At 33.4% G+C, this 22,941-nt stretch overlaps 2 protein-coding genes and 1 pseudogene across 2 annotated transcripts; all 3 read right to left on the bottom strand.

Annotated features, from left to right (window-relative positions):
- Positions 1-12,049: 12,049 nt before the first annotated feature.
- LOC21404261 lies at positions 12,050-13,238 on the bottom strand (annotated as a pseudogene).
- A 3,625-nt stretch (positions 13,239-16,863) lies between these two features.
- Positions 16,864-19,150, bottom strand: LOC21404262 (xyloglucan endotransglucosylase/hydrolase 2). The gene is made up of 4 exons (XM_024169354.1): positions 18,784-19,150; positions 18,485-18,678; positions 18,224-18,368; positions 16,864-17,064 (listed from the first exon to the last, which is right to left on the bottom strand). Exons 1-4 carry the CDS (start codon positions 19,054-19,056, stop codon positions 16,864-16,866), a joined length of 813 nt encoding a protein of 270 aa, XP_024025122.1. The 5' UTR covers positions 19,057-19,150.
- Positions 19,151-21,519: 2,369 nt separating this feature from the next.
- Positions 21,520-22,858, bottom strand: LOC21404263 (xyloglucan endotransglucosylase/hydrolase 2). Its single transcript, XM_010103868.2, has 3 exons — positions 22,476-22,858; positions 22,200-22,393; positions 21,520-22,083 (listed from the first exon to the last, which is right to left on the bottom strand). The coding sequence occupies exons 1-3, from the start codon at positions 22,746-22,748 to the stop codon at positions 21,672-21,674; spliced, it is 879 nt and encodes a 292-aa protein (XP_010102170.2). The 5' UTR covers positions 22,749-22,858; the 3' UTR covers positions 21,520-21,671.
- Positions 22,859-22,941: the final 83 nt, after the last annotated feature.

Raw genomic sequence — 22,941 nt, forward strand, 5'->3', positions numbered from 1 at the left:
GTTATATACTTTTCATATTTTCATTACTCTGAATTTGAAATTGTTGGTATTTTGTTTTTCTTAATGTAAGAATGGTTGGTTTATCTTGCGTGAAGTTCCACAGTTATAACTTATTATTAGGAGGTTATTAATGAGAGATTTAAACAATGATAAGGAAGAAAATGAAACTGACTACGTTGGTTTGAGACAATTTCCTTATAGGTCGATGGGAGGTTCGTTAATGAAATTTGCTGCCAGTAATACATTACTAGTTCATAGTCATGGTCGGAATGAATAAAAGAAATTGTTAATCAAGAAATGGTTGATTAACAACCAAAACTGGAATATAAATTGAGATATTTCTTCTGGATAATTCCAAGTGTCAGAGCTTTAACTCCTCTTACACATGAGGATAATTATAAGGTAGGTTCTCCATATTCTATTCAAAACTAGAAACATACTGGAATGGCGTGTTCACAAGCTGATTTATAGTTTCGTTCTCTGTTGAACTCAGTTTGTGTGAGAGTTTTGCTTAACAGTTGAGTACTAGAGTAAAGAGAGGGAATACTGTAGCAAAAAGTTTGAGTTGTGATTGGAATTTTGAAAACTGAAAAGAATGGGGCTTAAATGTTCTTTGAGGAATTCGGGTGTGAATGTTTCCCTGGCTAGGTGTGTATAATATCACTGATTACTTTATTTTTGATGGCTGCATGGTTTCTCGTTATTGATTTCAAACAAGTCCATTGCGATGCTGTTCTCTTTCTAGGATATATGTATTAAGTGGTCTTTTAGTACTCCGACAATACTCGCCGTGCTTTTCCAAAACTTTTACAAGTTTTACTGACGAAACCATTGGTTATAGAAAATTACTGAGGAAGCCATTGGTTTGTATCAATTAAAAATCATCGGAGATCAACATCTTTGGCAGTAGTTTCTGCTCTAGAGAAGAGAGGCTGCAGGTGCTTTTGCCCTGTTGACATGTCCATTCTCTAGCAAAAGCTAGCATTAGTACTTAGGGGGTTTTTTGATATGGGGGTTCAAGGGGTTTGAACCCAGCTTCAGTTCGAATCCGTGTTTGTTTTGCAGAAAGTAAAAAAAAAAGGTTTGAACTCTTAATTTGACATTTGAACCTTCAAGGTTCTCAAGAAATAAAAGGAATTCTAAACTTAAGTTCTCTTGGGTTCTAAAGGTTTGAACCTAGGATCTAACCCCCACAAAACCTCACACATTGTTCAAATCCAAAAGGTCAATTGAAACCCCCCTTACCGAATGAACCCTTAAGCCTTTGGGATAATGTATATTGGAATCGGATACTTAGGGTTCATTTGGTATAAGGATTGAAATCAGGGTGATTTGAGTCTTTTTGATTTGAATAATGATTCATGATTTGAATCATTATTCAGAGTGACTAGAACCTTCGTTTGGACGTGTATATGCATGATTCTGATTCTAACCTGAAATGTGATTCGAACTAGTGTTTAGTTATCTTGTTTTCTGAATTTGAATCATGACCAAAATAATATAATTTAAAAAATTATATAATAAATATAATTCGTTACGTATAATTTAAAAAAAAATATAATTCGTTATATAATTAAAAAAATGAAGTACTGTATAATTCGTTACGTGTAATTTAAAAAAAAATAATAATTCGTTATATAATTAAAAAAATGAAGTACTAGAAAAAAATTATGCAAATAATTATAAGTCAAAATTATAACAAGCTTAAGTGAGAAATAGATAAAAAAAAAATTTGAATAAAATTATATAACAAGCCAAGTATATATCAAACTTGTCTCCCACGGAACTTGAACACAAAATTCCAATTATTATTATTCCTTCAATAAATTAGACAAAATTCCAATTTCTTACAATTAGTGTAGCTTCAGTCCATGAAACTTGAACATTCAATGACCGAGTTAGCGCCTTATAACCACCAGAATTGAAGCCAATCAAATTTCCAGCATATGTCATACTGTTTGCCAAGAGGATGAGATTCTCTTTGAGAACACCTTTGCTCACCATTGATACCGATGTCGAAAGGCGCTATAAAGCAGACAACAAAAATGTAACTCAAATAAGCTATCTCATATACAATTGGGTCAACGATTTCTGCTTTCCTGGGTGAATAGACTAACTTCATAAGTTGTCTCTACCAATTGTATAATGACGTCTATAATAACTTAATAGAAGTATCATAACAATCTTAACTGACTAATTTCTTCTTCCGAACTGAATTAATAGCCTCTTCACATTTTTGAAGAAATTCATACCAATATCCATCTCTTTGAACAGCACCTATTAAATACAGCATAAGTTAGTCAAAAGAAAATGATGGTAGTCACAAACACTATCTCCAGAAAGCAAAACTTGTATTTAATTGTTGCATTTCCTTTATATTTTCTTCTTACAGCTCTCTGTTTTACAATGATCAGATTTTTACATTTCCTTTTCACGTGTTAAGCTGGAAAATCATTTTGTGCCCATTAAAAAAGCAACTTTTCAATACACTTGTCCAACTATTTTTCTATAACCACACCTTGATGTTTTCTTGCTATATGATAACAACCAAAATTCACAGCAAATGATGATTTATGTTCTTAATTTGTGTCTGTTATTATTGTTGTTAACTTGTTCAAATTATTAGGATACATGTAACATGTAACACATTATTATGGCCATGGTAGTTCCTTTAAACCTTCCTAGTGAATTGCTCTGTCATTTTTCTTTTCTGGGTTACCTTAATTGTTTCCTCTTGGCCAAAGGCTGACCTACATGTGTTTTGTTCCTACCCGTGGTATTCACCTTTCAGCTGCTGATTCTTAAGATAATGCTCCTAATAGACCAACACATTATAGTTCTGTATTGACTATCAAATGAGTAATTTGTTATAAGCATCACAGACCCTACAGTGAGGGCAGGGACTTTAAACATTATTGGCTCTTCAAACTCTTCTTGTTTTTGAGACTAAAACCAATAATCAGAACATGAAAAGTCTGTAATTGTTTCTTGCTAGAGAACAATCCCCACCCGTCCAAATTCCAAAGAATATCAGGATTATCAAAGCAATGTTGCCAGAAACAAATAAAAAATTGAACCAAAAATTGAACTCGGAATCACAACCAAGTCCAACACTATCTCCACAAACCACAATCACAACCAAATCAAACACAGAAACCAAAGTCACAACCGAAATCACTCACAACCGAAATCACTATCCACTCTCCAGAAACCAAAGTCACATCCAGAAACCAACGAAAAATTTACAAGGTGAGGAGAGCATACCGTTATAGAGTTCGAATCGGACGATGAGATGAAGGACAACGGAGGCAGCACTCCAAACGCAGAGGATGGTTTCTTCTGAGTCCTCACCGACCTTCTGTCCTCTCTCCGGTGAAGGCGAGGAATGACCTTGCTTCCGTAGTATATGTGAAAGTGGTACTGAATCTGGAGTTTTCTTTGATTGTTGACAAAACCCCTTTTGCTCCGGCCACTTCTCATCAACGGCGACGGATGTGGAACTTGCGAACAACGAGTAGACGAGAAGAGTTTGGAAGAGAGAGATGGAAAAAAGCCAGAGGGGAATCTCGGCTGTTCACCCACGCGAGAGGAAAAGGACTGCAGATTCTCTACTGAAGCATGGGAGAGGAAGTGCATGCCAGTGGTTGTTCGAAGTTGGGTGCGAGCATTAAGTGCACAGTAATTTTTACTGTGCACTGTGGTTTGGAACGGATGAATTAGGGGGGGGCCTGATTTCAAATCAGCCCCCAAAATGATCCAGCCCCCAAAATGATCCTAATCACTCATCTGATTCTAATTTTTACTGTTTATTTTTGCCTTCTCAAACACAGATTGGACCTGAATCAGGGGATTTGAATCCCTCAATCCCCCAACCAAACGGGACCTTATACTACGTTTAGGATCACCTTGGGATTTTAGAGTAATAACAACAGAGAATTCTTTAGTAGGGTATAAAGTAAGACAATTTTAACCATGGGTCCATTAAACTATCAGTACTTTTTTTAATATGATATGATTTTAATGTGATCCGACTATTAAACTATGTGTCCAATCGTTTCACACCCTCCCTTTCCCGACCCTACTAATTCTTTATTGTTAGTCTTCCTCCTCCTTTTGCTTTAGATCTTATTGAGGAGATGATGCATTGATTATTCACATTAAGCTACCGGTATTGTTGCTAGCAAACCAAACCAGAGTCATTGGTTGCAATTGATGTATTGTTGCTGCCATTATGCCCAAATGACATTTATAATACTCTGTAAGAAGAGCTTGGTCATGCTAGAAATACAATTGTTCCTTCTATACATTCATTCCGCAAGGTTTGACATAGAATATCGTTGAAATTACTCTTGTGCTGTTTGTTTCAACCATCCAAACTAAAAAATTCAATTCGGATTATAGTTGAAGTTTCAAATTGATATTTGGTAGAAAATAAATGAGGACAATTTAAACTATTAACTGGTTCAAACTCTTGATCTTATTTTTTTTTCTCAAAAGTCAACCTTTTAATTAGAGGAGTGGAAGGCAAATGCCAGTGTACAAAAGGTTAACGCAAATTAATACTTAACATCAGATAAACATGGGCTTTACATATCTTTCCACACAAGAAAAGTACTACCTGGAATGCAATTCATTAAAGAGCCTCCTCATGTCTCAAGGCACCTATAAACCTTGGCCTTCCTGACACGTCCATCGTGCTCTAAGTTGTATACTTTGAGCGCTAAGCAGAGCTTTATTACAGATAAATGACAGTACTTTGAGCACTAAGCAGAACTTTATTATTGAAGAGAAAAGACGGTACTTGGAGAATTAAGCAGAAATTTATTCGAGAGAAAATTATGTACTTTTGGGTAAAAAATAACACCAACTATTTACTCAACGAGTCTTTCCAGGATGATTTTGATATACAACTCGATCGCCAATGCCAAGTGCAGTCACAACGAAGGCCGTTACGGTTCTAATACTTGTGATTTTGATATAATTTTTAATGGCGAGTCCTCCCACCATTAGAGCAACTCTCTTGTCCAGCAAGAGGAGTTATAGTTGTTGTATTACTATATGTGCTTGTCTACTGTACCTCTTATATTAGGTCACGTGATCTAGAGAAGTGAGAACTTTAAAGTATAACGTGATATTTATTTAATGTAATATTAACGTTGTACATGTGCAATGATTGTCAATTTAAATTTATTGACGTTACAAAACATTAATAGTATATTTAATATATATTATTTGAGAGTTTTTCTAGATAAAAAATATTACTACTGACAGTTCTTTATTTTTCAATAATAAGATTTAAATCAAATTATTTATACTGCATATTTTTTTTAATCTGAAGTAATTTTGATGAGCTCTAACGATTAGAAATTAATATTGCTGAATAGAGGCCTGCTAGAAAAAATCCCACGTTATTTTACCTTTCTCACTTTTTACGTGAATAGAAGATCATAGACAGCTTATATATGTGTATGAATTATATGCTTTTTTTCCTAATTTAATAAAACTCGATAACGGTAAAAAAAAAAAAATAATAAAGTTAATGCACTCAGACACTCAAAGATGCAAAGAAGGTGGTTGGTGATTGCCAAAAATACTTTTTAAAAATTATGTGGGTAGTCACCATGTTTTGCTCTCTAATATAAGATTTTTTAAAAGCAATTTGATAAAATTATTGTTTTACTATTTGATTGAATTTAATCAAATAGTTAAAAAAAAAAAATTGCTCTATTGGTAACACAAAACTACATGTCCTACCATGTAATCTTTAAAAGTTGTCAAAAGCATCTTTTTCTTATTAACGAACGTGCTTGGGATAAATTGTCAAAATTAAAGTTCAAGTAGCATATTGTTAAAACCCTATAAACTCAAGAGAGTAAAGGTTTGTTCTTTTGGAGTTTAACTTGAGTATAGTTTTTGAGTTGAATTTGAGTTATAACTTGAGTTGAACTTGTAACTTAAGTTTGTGTTTGGTTGTGTACATTTGAGTTATGGTTTGAGATAAGAATTTTTTTGAGTTTGTGTTTGAGTGAGTCAAAACTTGAATTTGTATTTAGATAGTATTTTAATAAAAATTCAATGCTGATAAAAAAATTTAATAGGGTATATGGGTCGGGTTTTATTCGTCTTTTCGTTGTCAACGCATAGAAAAAAAATCATCTCAATCAGAATTAAAACGAAAAAGTTATAGCATTTTTAAGAATAGAAAAAATACTGTTCATTAATTTGAGTTCGAGATTCTGAACTCGAGTTAAAGAGGAAACTTGAACTCGAGTTTTAGTCCTAAACTCGAGTTTGAACTCAATTTTAAACTCGAGTTTAAACTTAAAAGAACATGAACTCGAATAAAATTGTAACTCGAGTTACATTTTTTTGAGTTTTTCACTCAAAAGAACAAGCCCTAAATGTGCCAAATACCCTTGAAATTATATATAAAAATCCTAAACAATAGGAGTTTCTATGGTAAGTAAGATACCACTATTAAAATTCAAATTTAACAGGAAAATAATTCAATTTGATAATTATTCATACCTAATCCTAATATTTAAGTCTTAATTTGAAGTATAATTCATACAAAAAATAACTCTCTTTTGTTTTCTCTGAAAAAAAAAAAAAAACTAACTTGTTAAAAAGCAGATAAAGGTTATAACCAAGAAAAACAAGACTTTTATGTTACCAAAGATTCTCAAACGTGTCTAGCTCTCAAAATTGACCACTCAGCTTATTTCTTAACTTGAAAGTGACCTAATTCCATCAAAATAAAACTTGAAAGTGACCTAAGTTTAATAAGAAGAGAACAATTTAACTTTGAAGAGAAATTCTATGTCCAAAAAAAGAAAAAGAAAAGAAAAAACGAACAAAAAAAAGCAGGGCTGTAGAAGTGTTGGATGGAGGGAAGAAAAATTTGGATGGCAAAGGAAGGAGAATAGTCCAAACATAACTGGGGTGTCTGCACGTTGCCTCGTGATTCGTGCAAAATCCTAAAACCCTCATTAAACCCAACCATCAACAAACACAACAATATACTCTAGTTTTAGTATCATAACATTAAAATATAATATTATAGCAGTATATACTAGAGTGCAAGTGATAAACAACAAAACTACAGACAGAGACACACACAACAAAACACTGTTGCCACAGTCTCTCTCTCTCCTTTCGGTGTGTGTGTATATTATACAGAGAGTTAGAGAGAGAAAGAAGGGAGAGAGTGTGAAGAGGGTTTCTGTTTGAGGAAGACCAGAGCAAAGCTAGGGCTTTCTGAGATGTTCTTTGCAACTGGAACCGGTTCTTTCCATTCTCATTTCCATGGCTCTTCTTCTTCTTCTTCTTCTTCTTCTTCTTCTTCTTCTCCTTCTTCTTATTTCTTCTCTTGGAAACAGCTCTTCTTGGACTATCCTTTCTTCTCCACCAGGTAAACTTATCTCTGATGTAAAAACTTTTTATTTTTTATTTTAAATAAATTTTCATTTGCTGCTGTTGTTTTTTTTTTTTTTTTGGTGAATTAATGTTACAAGGGGAAATTGTTGTGAACCCATCTTCAGCTGCATTTTGCTTGGTTGACATATTTTCTTTCTTTGGTCACAAATTGTGGAAACTTAATCAGAGTTTTATGTGTATTACAATGTCTCCCTTTTCAATTTATAACTTGATGTTTGATTTGGGAAAGTGGTTTGAAAATTTTGTTAATCATATACAAAATGCATAACAACCTGGAAATATGAAAAATCTTTGGCTTTGTACGATGACTCATGTTTGCAATTTGACCATAAAATGGAAAATTTTTAGACCATTTTTTTTTTCTTAAAAAGAATCTAGCAATGGGTATGAAATGTAATCCTTAAGAAAACCTTTTTGTTGTTTGTTTTATAATGTTGGTATTTGATGTTCTATCCGGTACTGGTCAGGTTAAACGGTGTCCTGTATCGTAAAGATAGAGGGTAATTCAATTATGTGGTGCCTATTTAGGGATAGTTTGGTTCTTTTCCAAATACCAATGTTGAAATTTACGGGCTTCATCATCCACTCAAGCCAACAAGGTTGAAAAACCGGCATTAAAGCCTTGTTTCATGAGTTCCTTAACAAAACTAGACGACCCTTGTGAAGTGTCAGCAAAATAAACTTTAACATTGGCAAAAAGAACTCGTATTGGTTAAGTACAGCTTATCTTGAGTTTATGTGGCGAAAAAACGCTTGATATCAGTGAATTGCGATGGCTAGAAATAGATGTTAAGTTAGTAAGGACGATTTTTATACACCTCCAATTCTATGCTAGAGATCAGTAATAGAAGGATTCAATTTTGAAGTCAAAAGTGATTTTAGTGACAAGTTCCTTTGCTAATTTGATCGCCTTTTTTTCAGTCTTCTGGTTCTACTCGGATTGTTTCTCTGATGGGACTATGAATAAGAGTTACATGTTACCATTACAAGATATTCTTTGAGCAAGTCATCCATAGAGTAATTGTAGATCTTTTAAGGAAGTAGAGGATAAGTTCATAGTAATTAGCAGGAACGAGACAATGGTGGACGTCTCTACAGCAGCTTGCTTGATTTGAGTTGCCATGCCGATACACGATATACAAATGTATATTAGTTCAGGCTTCTAGTCTTTGAAAGTTAGCTTGTTAGGTGTGAAAATAGAAAAGAGAAGATGAAAAAGTTTGATATCTGTGCTTCTGGTTTGGGTGGAAATAATGATATCTATTTGGCTTCACATCTCAGCCATAAGTTTGTCGCGGAAATGTTGATTTTTCAAACCTGGTAGTTATTAATTGTCTTTGGATTGACACTAGTGAAGTTGCAGGGGACAATGCTGCTTTTTAATGTGGATGTATAGATCATGATCTTAGCAGAAATTTATGCTCAATAACATGCGTGTCATCTGACTCTCTACTTTTTCATCATCTATATATAGTGAAGCTGTTTGTGGTTCACAAAAGAAACAGTCCTTTGTCTTTTTGGCTTGGACTTTCGTATAATCCAAAATCTGAGTTTCCAACTTGATGGTTGAAAAGTTATAATCTTGGTCCATACAGCTTTTTGACTGCTGCCTGGATCATGGGATTGTGTTACTTTTGTTTATTGTAAGGCGACAATATTTCTACGGTATCTTATCTTGAATCTTACCCTTCTTCTTTTTTTGTCTCTGGTGCCAGGTTAAGAGATGGCAATGATGAATCTTGTACAGGAGAGGGTTTTCTCTCTCTCGTAGCGCCGATGAAACATGTAAACCGATAGGTGTGGTTGCGCAGAAGGGAATGAAGCCGTTGGTCCGTTGAGCATGTCAATAGTGGTGTTGAATTGACATAGTGTTGTAATAGTATAAAAATGCACTTTTTAACATATTTTGGATTGTGCTTATTATTACCTCAAGAAATTATATAGGCATTCTAGTGGCTGATTTTCGGACTGTATCTTCTCTTGGCTGTGATTCATGGCAAAGAAATCCAAATTGAGGTGTTACCATTTTGAGCTCTTTTTGAGGTTGTACTGTATCCAGTGCTCCATTGAATAAAGGCTTGAGTTTAATTTTAAAGCTTTTTACACAATGAAACCGCGGGCAGGGTTGTCCAGGATCTGGCTGAACTTGCCGATAACTGACCTGAACCCACTAGACAAAACTATCATACGTTTAGTTTATGGATTAGAATCATATGATTAGAATTATATTTTATTTACGTGTTTTTTCAAGAGAAAATACTGTAATAAATCATGAATTATAATTCAAATCATGGTTTGAATTTTTTAACCAAACAACTCAGAGTCCAGAGGTGAAGCTAGATATTTTTATGGCGGGGACACTGAAAAAAAAAAGAGATAATTTTCTATTAATTTAGAGGTGTAGTTATATTTCAATTATTGAGCGGGTACACTTAAATAATTTTATCTTGTTTTTAAAGAAATGGGATATAGGTGGCTCCGCGGGTTGGGTCGATGCTTTAGGAACACCTAATGCTGATGGTTCTACAAATCGAACCAGTTGAGTTATGCTTTGTTTCGGTTTTCAAATGTGATGATTTGACTCAATCAAACCGAATCGAACCGAATTGAACCGAATCATCTTATTTAGGGGCTAGGGCCACCAGAGAAAAGAGGTGATTTAAGAGATGGGTGGCAAATATTTTTGCCTTGTGACAGAGGAGAGTTTGTTTTACACATCAGTGTGGCCAGTGGAAGTGTGAACGTTCTTAAGAGAGTAATAGTAGTAGTAGTAGAAAGAAATCCATTTTGTTATGATCTCATTTGACTAGACCTGGCAAACGCTCAGAGTTGAAGGGGCTAAATTATAAATGCGTTTTAGCTAGGGAAACACAGGAAAAGCAGGAAAAAAGAGTTTACACAATGGCACAGATATTAGGCTGTCAGGCATTTATATTGATTGGTGCTACAGCAATGTTCGATTGGACTAGAGAAGAAGTCGGAGCCGTAAACCAAGATGACTAAACAAAAAAAAAAAAAAAAAAAAAACACTTTTTTTATGCTGTCTAGAGAGAGAGGGAGAGAGATTTATAGAGAGTGGTTGCAGCTGGCAAAACATGAGAGTTGAGATCGTCCAAATCTGTTTAGAGTTTGGCGCATTAAATGTTTTGTTGTAATTAATTTTGATCATCTCTCTCTCCACTTCCCCAAAATGCTTACTTGAAAATGTACTAATGTCAATAACTAGCTCCATAGATTCTGAAAAATAGATTAATCACTTCAATGTCTGAGACAAAGTTTTTTTTGTTTTTTGTTTTTATTATGGTAGAGTATCTGAGTCAATTAAGAGAAAGATTGTTTTTGTTTAATATAAAGTTATTTTTCTAAGATTGTTTTTGTTTAATATAAAGTTATTTTACTTTATTGCTCCGAGTAATTTTTAAACAGTAAACTTAGTATGGGCTTTTTTTCAGAGATTCTTTACGGTGGAATTTTAAAAAGTGTTCCACTGGTGGAGTATTATTTTTTTAACTGTTGAATTAATTTTTTAAAGGTTAAATTTGCGTAAATCTATATTAAAAATTATAGTGCGCTGTACAGAACTGTTTTTGCTACATATCTGACCGTTGAAAAAATAATTCAACAGTAAAAAAATAGTGCTCCATTAGTGGATCACTTTTTAGAGTTCCACCATAAAGAATTCCTTTTTTTTCTCAATGAAGGGAGAGTGTATGAGATAGTTGAGAGAAAGATTATTTGTATTTGTGTTTGTGTTTACTATAAAGTTATTTAAATTTTCTTTAGGTACTATAAAGTACCTAATTTATTGCTCAGAGCAAGTTTTAAAGGTTACTCAATATAGGCATTCTAAGGGGGGAGGTTGGGCGTCATTATATTCAAGTTCAGTAAAAATTATAATATTAATAAAACTTGGAATATCAGTGTATTTTTTTGGGTTTTTCTATTTCTTTAGGAATAAAATCAATTTAGTACTCTTGTTAGAGTGAATTAGTGAAACGACTTGCTAGTATCTTATATATTTAATAATATTAAAATGATACATTCGCTTTTAATAAAATGTTTTCTCGGTACCTTGAGGTTGATTTTTAAGACATACTTTGTCCAAATTGCCATTTTTATTAATTAAATTGAAACTAATAACTTTAAAAATAGTTTTTAAAAAAATTTTAATTTATTTTAATCTTTTAATTTTTAAATGTTTTAAAGCATTTTCAATTTTTTTAAATTATTAGTTTGTTGTTAATTAGTGAGAATGATAAAATGAACATTTTATATCCTAAAAATCAATTTTAAAGTACCGAAATAACGTTTCTTTAAAGGTGAAATTAGTACCGTTTTAATATTATTAAGAATATAAGATATCAACGAGATATTTCAGAAGGTACCAAAATGATTTTATTTTATTTTTCCTATTGAGGCTTTAGAGATGGAAAAAAAAAGGACAACATGACTAACAATTAAAAGAATACAAATGTTGTTTTATTGATGATTCGCAATTTTTTGTTCAAAAACAATAAAGAATTTCAACAACAAATACACAAATTGACAATAACAAAAATAAACAAAAAATGGAGATACAGAGCAATCAAACAAACATTATTTACAATGATGTCTACAAGAACCTAGATCGCTTGCATTCGAGTGGAAGCCCTTGAGGAAACCTCTTGTAGTCAGTACAGTAATTATAAACCATGAACTTCTGTTGCACCCATCTGATTCTATTCCGCCCTGCGGCATCGAGCCCTTGATCCTGCCATGTACTATCTTGCAGGGAATTGGTATTGGAGACGTCGCAAGACGATGTGGACGCCGACCAAACACAAACATTGGCCTTGAAGTTCCTATAAGAAGCAGTGAAAGGAGCTTTTGTCCAGTCAGTTTTCACTTGTCCTCCTCTAGTCGCCCAGTCATCAGCATTCCACAAGCTTGAGTAAATTCTCATAGGTTGATTTTTGGGGAATGGAATGCCATGTTGTTCCAAGTTGTGGAACACTCTTATAGGATTGTTATCAACCAAGAATCTGAAAGGAAATAAGAAAAAATACATGTTAGGAAACTGATGTATTGATCGATAGGAAAGTATCCCTAGTCATTAATGTACAAACATTTATAATTAAATCGTTCAAGACACCATGGTCACCAAGCTTTTATGACTAGGTCTTTCTTTTAAGATAAATTGTATTGTCTAATTTGGATCCAAGTTTTTTGATGTACTTTTTTTTAAGGGGTTCTTACATGATGCGTTGAGAATTCCAAACAATGGAATAGGTATGGAAGGCCTTTGTGGGGTCAAACCAAAGATGAAATTGTTGTTCTCTGTTTCCCTTTTTTTTGACTGAAGACATTTGTATGAAGTGTGTAAGGATCCCCGGATAAGTTTCCCAAGAACTCAAAGTCAATCTCATCATGTGTTGGTCCTTGAGAAGATAACTGCCATACAAATAGTTTACTGGATAAATCAGCAATGAAAACCACATAAAAACCATTGAATGTAAAAACTTTGAAAATGTACGTACATAAAATGTAGTGACAGTGCCAGCAGAATTTCCCGGTACGAGCTTGATTTGTACATCTATTCTTCCAAAGAGGTACTCATTCTTGGGTTGAAAACCAGAACCAGAATTCTTGTCAAGTGAGAGCGTCAGAACTTGGCCTCCATTGAGTATCTTAGCTCGCCCATCGCCCCAAGTTATGTCGACGTCTCGGTAGAAATTCGCAGAACAAGGAATGATTGACGAGGTAATGGTGACTACAGAGAGCAACCAAATAGCTGAAACTAGTTTGTTATAACACGACGACATGATCATCTTTTGCTGCTACTATTAATCTTTTCTGAATATTAGTACTCTTTGATTTGAAAATCAAAAGAAGATGTGAGTTTTTGTGGTGTAGACTTTCGGGTTTTAGAAGCCTTTATATAGGAGCTTCTAATCTCAAGTAGGTTATTATTTTTATTTGTTTTATAATTCTTAAGAGCTGGCAATGTTATTATTTGCTGGAGATGGATTTGAAAATTTGAGACCATGCTGCCTGGAAAAGAAGAAGGATCATAGAAAACCAAGTGATAAAAATATAATTTGTCCCATGATTGACATTTTTTATGTATGATATATTTATTTATTTGTTATTGGCCAATATATATTGGTAAGGTCAAAGGCTATAATAGGAGGAGAGAGATTAGAGACTGCTGGGAGAAGTAGAAAGGAAGGTCAAGGGAAAGTGGGAATCTATACTTAAAAAAGAAAGAAAGAAAGAAAGAAAGAAAGAAAGAAAGAAAAAGAACAGGTCATCTAGAGCTGGATTAAGGCCCCGTTCATTTCGCTGATTCGAGTTTATAATTCGAGTTTTGCTACAGTAAAAAGCTCTCACAAACAATCACATCTAATTTTTTTACTACAGTAAAAAGCCCTCACATAAAATTATATCTCAACTCGAATTAAAAACTCGAATCAACGAACTAAACGGGCCCTAAGAGTTTAATTAGAGCTACTTCAAAAACGGGAGGCAAAAGATTCACACGTTTTAGGAATATGGTATATGAGTTTGCAAGGAATATAATTGTTTTGCAGTTCACAGTTCACACACTCTTGAACTAGTTTATCATGATATTCAAATTCCATGCAGATTCCAAAATTTCGTAGTATACATACAAATGAGATCTATGAAAATTTAGGGAAAATAAGACAAATATCTTTTAGAATGCATGAATCTTAGTCAAGGAGCTATATTAGTTAAAATGGTATTACTCAAAAGTAAAGGGTAAAAATATCATACTAATGCATTTAAAAAATGAGTTTACTAATTTTCTTATGAACTTACCAACAAAAAGAGAGAGACATCTATAAATTTTTTGTTGCAACTTGACCTAGCAACAATTTCACTTGCATCTTTAAAGTTGAGATTTAGAGTTTGAATCATACTGTATCTAAAACTTTAAAAATGAAAAACAATATCTAAGAATTTATTACCGTGAGTTTACATTTAGCTCAAAGCCTCGAAGAAATTTTTGAATAATCATATCGCAAATGGAAAGAGAAGAGAAAAGAAACGAAAAGACGTATAGCGAACTATGCAATGAAGTTTCTTACATTGTAGGCTAAGTTATCGGTTATTCCACACTTAGCTAGTTAGCTTAATAAAAAGCCACCGGGTTCAAAACCCTTTGGCCCCTCGAAGTTATACACACACACACACACATAAAAGTCCATGTACATAAAATCAACTCCCTACAAGAGGGTTTATTTATTATTTTCAAATTATTTGTTACCTTTTCAGTTAGACGTATGAAAGTAAATTAAAAAAATCAGATAAATGGCTGTTTTTTTTTTTTGACAACTTTTTATTTTTTAAATAAATGGCCAATTTTTTTCTTTTATTTTTACGATATGATCTTTTTCTCCAATAGCAATGATTGACTGATTCATTATTATAATTTAGCAATGATTTATTATTAGTAAACATATAATTTGTTGATTGATATTGATTAATTACTAATTGATTTTGGTTTATTTTTAATTAATATTGATTAATAATGAAAAACTAATGAGTCAATCAATGATAAACTTAAATTAATCAATCAATAAGTGATTGATTACTACGTTAATAAAAAAAGGTCATTTTACTAATTTTACAAAAAAAAAAAAGCCTTAAAAAAAAGTTCATATAATATTAGGAGCTTTTCTCAGTGTCCTGGCACTACAATAAAAAGGGTTATTAGCGACGACATTTATTGTTGCTAAAACTACAGTATTAGTGACGACATGTCATCGCCAAAAAGAAAACAAAATTTTTGAACGACTTGTCGTCGCATTCACTATTTGCAACGACATGTCGTTGGATAAAATTTCACTATTTGCGACGATATATTGTCGCTAAAAGTTGACAAATTATTTGCGATGACATGTCACCACTAATATCTGTTGGCGCCAAACCCAATATGGCGCAAACAATTTTGGCGCCAGTTTGTCCATTATTTGCGATGACATGTCGTCGCAAATAGTTATAGTTACAGCTGGTGGTGACGTGGCCAAAAAGAGGTGAAAAATTTGGTGGTTTCCCACGAATAAGTTCCAGATATTTCTTTATTTTTTGCGACGACATATTGAAAAGTCGTCGCAAAAAATAGTTTCAGAAAATTCCTTTCAGGACGACTATTTTTGCGACGACACGTGTCATCACAAAAAAGGGTTCCATAAAATTCTATCAAGAACAACTATTTTTTGCGACGACTTATTTAATAATGTTGTCGCAAATAACTGGGAATTCAAATTTCTCCAAAAAAAAGAGCGGAAACTTTAACGGTTTCCTTAAAATTATTTACAACGACATTTTAACAAAGTCGTCGTAAAAAATGAGCACGGGTGTATTCTTCAAGAATATTCTCAGAAATATTAATGAGGTGAAGAAGAATGACGTTGTTTTTATATTAATTACGATGACAATAAATATTTTTTTGTGAGGACATTATGTCATTTTAAAAAGCCACCTGTATAAACGCAATTGCATAACTCTTTTCTCCATTTTTTCCGGTGACCCTCTCGGTTTTCTCTCTCCTTCTCTGTCAAAAACCTCTAAAAATCGTCCAAAAACTTTAAAAAAGAGTAAATATATCATTTTTTCTTCAAATCCTTCATCTGTGGAGAAAAATATTCCGAAAAAATAAAAAAAATGGAGTTTTCACCTCGCCGTTGCTGCCCATTTTTCCGGCCGTCGTCATCATTTTCCGGCCGCTGTCGCCCTCCCAGCCTTGCTGCCATACCGTTTTCCAACCCCCGGTGTTTGTGGGTTTGGATTTTGTGAGTTAATATTTTGGTATTTTATAAATTGATTTTGGTATTTTGGTTGTGATTTTGTTTTGGCTATTGAATTTAGTTTGTGGTTTTAGATTTAGAATTATGAATTATAAATTAGAATTGAAATTGAAATTTGTGGTAAGTAGATTGAAATTTTTATGAAATTTATTTGATGATGATGATTAAAAAATAGGCGACCTATGGAAATATTAAGAAGTTAAAAATGATTAATTATATATATGATGATTAAAAATTTTAGATGGAAATTTTAATTAGTAATAATTAGTTTTATATTACTAATTAAAAAAATTAACAATAAATATTATAAAATAGTTAATAGAATGTTAAAGACATATTACAAAATAATTTGTATTAATTTTCATAAAATTTGATAAAACTTCATAACAGGCAATCATGTCTAGCCCAGTCGCTACATGTGCTGGCTCTTCAGGGGGAGCGTAGCCTCCACCTGATCCTTATAGGTTGCCATCACACTGTAAGTCTGGTATGTTACATAATTATAAATTTGTTAAATTAATTACATCAGTATTATATGATCACTAAATATATTTCATTCTATAGCACTTGATACTGCACCTCGACAAAGTCGTGGAGGTCGAGGGAAGGCTAAAGGTCACGAAATCGCAGCCAGAGTGGCAAAGGAAGGAAAGATCACCCCATGTTTGACGAACGTGGAGGTACTTGGAAGGCAATTGGAAACTATGGCACCTAGTTCGATAGTGCCGTTGGAATCCATGTTAGGGATGTCTGTGAGCCTTTCCATGATGCTTGGAAGGACATGGACATCCAGCATAAGAGAGAGATTCAGCAGCGCCTGCTAGTATAAATTATTCAACTTCATTATTTTTTAATTTAATCTAAATTAAAATATAATAAAATCATTTAATATGTTTATATTGTATTACAAGAATGGTTCAACCTCGATTATGACCGCGGCGATGGTATAATTAGGTTTGTGGTCGACAGGGAGGCTGCAAAATGTTATAAGGATTGGAAAAGCGACTTGCATGACTATTTCAAAGATCTTGGTAGTTTAGAAAATGAGAGTGCAGTTAGGGCCCACCCTCTGAAAAACCTTAGGAATCTAGATCACTGGGGTCGTTGCTATGATAGATTCATGTTTGACAAGTTTCAGGTAATTAGATCTCTTTTATATGTTGTTTTATTATATATAATAAAGATTAATTTTACTAACACTAAATGTAATCATAAATAGAAAAAGTCAGGAATCAATAAACTTAATCGTAGCAACCAAAAGTGGTCGAGTTTTCATGGTCGGTTGTCGTACTCCCAACATCGCGAGAAGAAAGTAAGTATTTGTTAATAATTTATTCAATATAAATGGTAATTTGGTAATCGATTACACTATATTCATATGCATTTAATCTACTATACAATCTACCACAGGGACTCAATAGCCGATGTCCGTCATCGATAATTGGGGGGACATGAATCGTCGTGGGGATACTTGGGTTAATCCCCAAACTGTGTAGACTTTTGTATGTATACTCATAATGTTTAATTATATTTTTTTTAAATCGCATTATGTATTTAATTATTTTTCTTATAATATTTGTAGCATCGGATGGAGGGAGAAAAAGAAACGCAGATTCAAACGCAGTCTGCTACGTCTAGATCATCCGCGATAGGAGCAGTTAACAAGGAGGATATTATGGAGCAGTTTTTGGGCACCCACAGAGGACACAAGACTGAAGTGGGTCCTACAAAAGGTTTATCGAGGGGATGCGTCGTCATTTGTGATGTAACGACGATGATTCTAGCGATGCTGCTAATTTAAGAGATTAGATTTTTATTAATGTAACAATTTTTATTTTCATACATTTCTACTATAATTACATTTTTATTTTATTTTATTAATTAATTTTTACAATAATAATTTTTATTTCTATTTTTTATTATTTATTAATTATATTTAATATTGGGTTTAAATATATAGTAATATACAACATTACAGTCTTGACAAGCCCACCTCTAGTTGCCCAGTCATCAGCATTCCACAAGCTTGAGTAAATCCTCATTGGTTGGCTCTTGGGAAATGGGACACCAGTTGATTCCAAGTTGTTGAACACCCTGATTGGAATGTTGTCCACTAAGAAACTGCACACAAATTTACGTACGTATTAAGTTAGAAATCAAATGTTAATGAGCCATTAATCTTCATTGAGTAAGTGATTATATATATATATATATATATACATATATTTGTTACTTACATGATACGTTGCTTGTTCCAAACGATGGAATAGGTGTGGAAGGCCTTAGTGGGGTCAAACCAAAGATGGAATTGTTGTTCTCTGTTTCCCTTTCCTTGACTGAAGACATTTGTATGGAGTGTGTAAGGGTCTCCAGATAAGTTTCCCAAAAACTCAAAGTCAATCTCATCGTGAGTTGGACCTTGCGAAGATAACTGCATACATGGTATGTTTCAAGTACATTTAAGTTAGCCAGAATATAAAAACATAGAAAGTAAGGAAAAAAAAATAAAATAAAAGATTATATATATTGTTATTACGTAGTAGGCAGTGACGGTGCCAGCTGAATTTTCAGGCACAAGTTTGATTTGCATGTCGATCCTGCCGAACAAGTACTCATTTTTGGATTGGAAACCCGACCCAGAAGCCTTGTCAAGATTGAGAGTGAGAAGTTGGCCTCCATTTAGGATTTGAGCTCGGCGATCGCCCCAAGTGATGTCAAAGTCTCGGTAGAAGTTACTAGCTGAGGCTGCAGCCATTAAGCAACTGACTATGAACAAAGAAATCAAAGGCATATTGGACATTTTGGTCATCTCTATATCACTACAGATATACCGCTCTAGGACTAGAGGGACAGGAATGAGGAAAGGAAGAATGGGCGAAGTATTTGCTTTTGTTAGCTAAAGAAAGAAGGTTTTGGTTTATGATGAAATGGGAACAACTAAAGCCTTTATATAGAAGCTGAAGGAGCGGATAACTTGGTAGCAGTGAAAAGGAATGATAGTCCAAAACTAATGCCAGCTTTAAAAATTGGAGATATATCAGATTTTAATAATTAATTGGGTGTGACCAAAATAGAAAGCTATTGGCGCAGCTGGCAGAGGAATTACAAGTTGGTGATATTGTAGGATAGGAAAGAACATAGGAAAGTGGTTTTATTAGAATGGGATATAAGTTTTGGTTTTGTTTGATGACCAAAAGAAAAACATATGAAGTCCTAAAGGGAAATGTGTGTTCACGCGGTAAACAACGAAAAGCAATCTTTAATCTTTATATATGCATGGTATGTTGGTGGGAGCTGTAGACAGAAATTCAATGCGCGTTTGTTGGCCTTTTTTTTTTCCCTTCTTCTTATGTGGGGAAGGATCAACCGGTCCCCGTTATATTTTTTGGATAGGACCATAAAGTTCTCACATGTTGAAAAATATTTCGGATTGAGTAATAGCTACTCGTATCAAGAGAAAAAAAAAAATGCAACATTTTAATTATCTTACTTTATATTGGACTCTGAAAATTTTTTTCTTAAAATGGAATGTAGGTTGAGTTATCGGTAATTCGACACAGCTTTAAAAAAAGAGTCCTTTGGCGTATCCTAAATTCTCAGTGTTTGATAATTTAGATTTCGAACTTTTAACTTTGATAAATAGTACTCTAAATTTTAAAATTTGTTATAATTATGTTACAATAACTAACGAATATTAATTAGTAGATGAAAATTGTCCAAAATTTTTACACGAAAAGCTAGCCAAAATTTTTGTTAGTTGGCACGTTGGATCCTAAACTTTTTATACCCCGTTTTTTTTTTTTTTTGTTATTTTTTTTAACGTTTGACGGTTATTTCAAGAACTTTTCAAGTTCTAAACATTCTTTTTAGATGATATCTTTTTTTGTTACTTCTTCATTACCAATTTAATAATGATTATTGTTAGAGTTTTGTCATTATTTTTTGGTAAAGGGAAAAGGTCCTTTTTAAAATTTTCACCTAAGACCTCAAATTTGTTTAAGATGACCACTAATCCTAATTGTCATCCATTAATGATGTCTGTCAATGATTTGACTGCATTGCCAAAGATGGTAAAGTTTAGGGGTCCTAAATGCTAAAATTCAAAGTTTAGAATGATTAATTTACAAAAAAAAAAAAAAAAAAGCCTTTAAGTTCAAATCATTTGCCCTCAAAGTTAAAAAATAATAGATAAATAAATAAATAAAAATTAACTCCCTTCATATTTTTTTATTGTTTTAAACTATTTTTTGGGAATTTTTTATATTAGGACATTAATTTTTTATCTATCGCTAAGAGCGGTAAAGAGCGGTTGTTTTTAACTGTTGAATTAGTTTTTTTAACGATCTAATTATATGTGCATGTCCACATAAAAAATTTACAGCGCATGACACAGAAATGCCGAATATAAAGCTCTTGCCGTCACCGCATGTCCCTACTATAGATCAAACTGTTGAAAAACTAATCCAACGGCTAAAAAGTAGTTCTTGCCAATGGAGTAAGATAGCCTCTTCACCATAAATGTATCTTTATGTTTTAGAAAATTTTCAAAAATGGCATCAATAAAATAATACAATTTTTATCAAATTTATCTTATTCCATTAATAACCTGCAAGTTATTTTTTCATAGCATGCAAGTTGTCTTTCATAACATGCAAGTTATCACTTCCTATGATGCAAAATATTTTCTGTAGTAACACTAAAATTTTGTATAGTGGCATAAATAATAGAATTGAATAAAACAATAGTTAAACTTGAATTTTTTTTTTCTTTATAATTTTCAATTACACTTATGAAAGTATTATTAGGCGCTTCACTCAATGTCCTGGCAATATGAAATTTCCGAACTGAGTATTATTATGCGTACCAATGCTAATAAAATCCGCTTCTCTTAAAATGATATAAATAATTACGAGAATAATGCAACATCTATCCGAACCATGCAGAACATGGTTTCTTTTTCTCATGACTCATGCGTGTGTGCTACGGAGTCTGCACAATTGAGAATGGGTTGGATGCTAATAAAAAAGATTGATCCCCTGCTTTTTAGCCTATAGGTTCTACATATGACCAATTTATAGTTGCCTATTTGTGCTCAAAATCTATTTGATTTTGACATTGGATACTTTTTGCCATGTCTATCTGAGTATTAAATAATAGAAACTGTTGCATAGCATCATTTTATGTTAATGCTACATAACCTAATTTCCAATCAACAATTTATTTATTATGCGACGAGGGGGGACAAACAAACTAGGAGAAAAAAAAGCAAAACTTATCAAACACTTCACTTATAAATATTTTCAAATAGAATAAAAGAATTTGATACTGTAAGTATAGTTTCTCAAAACTCACAAAACGAATAAACAAACAAATTGAGTATCAAATTATATGCAACAATGAATAACTGATTCATTATGAATACGTTTAGAGGAATCTCGATCGCTTGCATTCAGGAGGGAGGCCTTGAGGGAAGCGTTTGGAGTCGGTGCAGTAGTTGTAAACCATGTACTTCTGTTGCACCCATCGGAGTCTGTTCCGGCCGGCGGCGTCCAGCCCTTGATCCTGCCACGTGGCATCCTCAAAGGCGGCGGAAGTACTCTTCGAGTCGCAGCTTGATTTTCCAGCTGACCAAACACAAGCATTGGCCTTAAAGTTCCTGTAGGAGGCAGTGAAAGGAGCTTTTGTCCAGTCAGTCTTGACAAGCCCACCTCTTGTTGCCCAGTCATCAGCATTCCACAAGCTTGAGTAAATCCTCATTGGTTGGCTCTTGGGAAATGGGACACCAGTTGATTCCAAGTTGTTGAACACCCTGATTGGAATGTTGTCCACTAAGAAACTGCACACAAATTTACGTACGTATTAAGTTAGAAATCAAATGTTAATGAGCCATTAATCTTCATTGAGTAAGTGATGAAATTAATATATATATATATACATATATTTGTTACTTACATGATACGTTGCTTGTTCCAAACGATGGAATAGGTGTGGAAGGCCTTAGTGGGGTCAAACCAAAGATGGAATTGTTGTTCTCTGTTTCCCTTTCCTTGACTGAGGACATTTGTATGGAGTGTGTAAGGGTCTCCAGATAAGTTTCCCAAAAACTCAAAGTCAATCTCATCGTGAGTTGGACCTTGAGAAGATAACTGCAAGCATTTTATATGTTAGCCTGAATGTAAAAACAAAGTAATAAAAAGATAGTGAAAGGAGTGAAGTTATTGTTATTACATAGTAAGCAGTAACGGTGCCAGCTGAATTCCCAGGTACAAGTTTGATTTGCATGTCGATTCTACCGAACAAGTACTCATTTTTGGATTGAAAACCCGACCCAGAAGCCTTGTCAAGATTGAGAGTGAGAAGTTGGCCTCCATTTAGTATTTGAGCTCGGTGATCGCCCCAAGTGATGTCGAAGTCTTGGTAGAAATTTCCAGCTGTGGCCGCAGCCATCAGCCAACTGACCATGAACAAAGTAATCAAAGGCATTTTGGACATTTTGATCATCAATATCAATTCAGATATACAACTCTAGAGAGAGGAAGGAAGAAAGTAAGAAAATGACAAGTATTTGCTTTTGTTAGCTAAGGAGAGAGAGAGATGTTAATTTTAATGAAGAAATTTGAGCAACTAAAGCCTTTATATAGAATCTTGAGGAGTGGATAACTTGTAGCCGTGAAGAGATAGTCCAAAACCAGTG

Source organism: Morus notabilis, unplaced genomic scaffold (genome assembly GCF_000414095.1).
Source record: "Morus notabilis unplaced genomic scaffold, ASM41409v2 Scaffold269, whole genome shotgun sequence".
Classification (NCBI taxonomy): domain Eukaryota; kingdom Viridiplantae; phylum Streptophyta; class Magnoliopsida; order Rosales; family Moraceae; genus Morus; species Morus notabilis.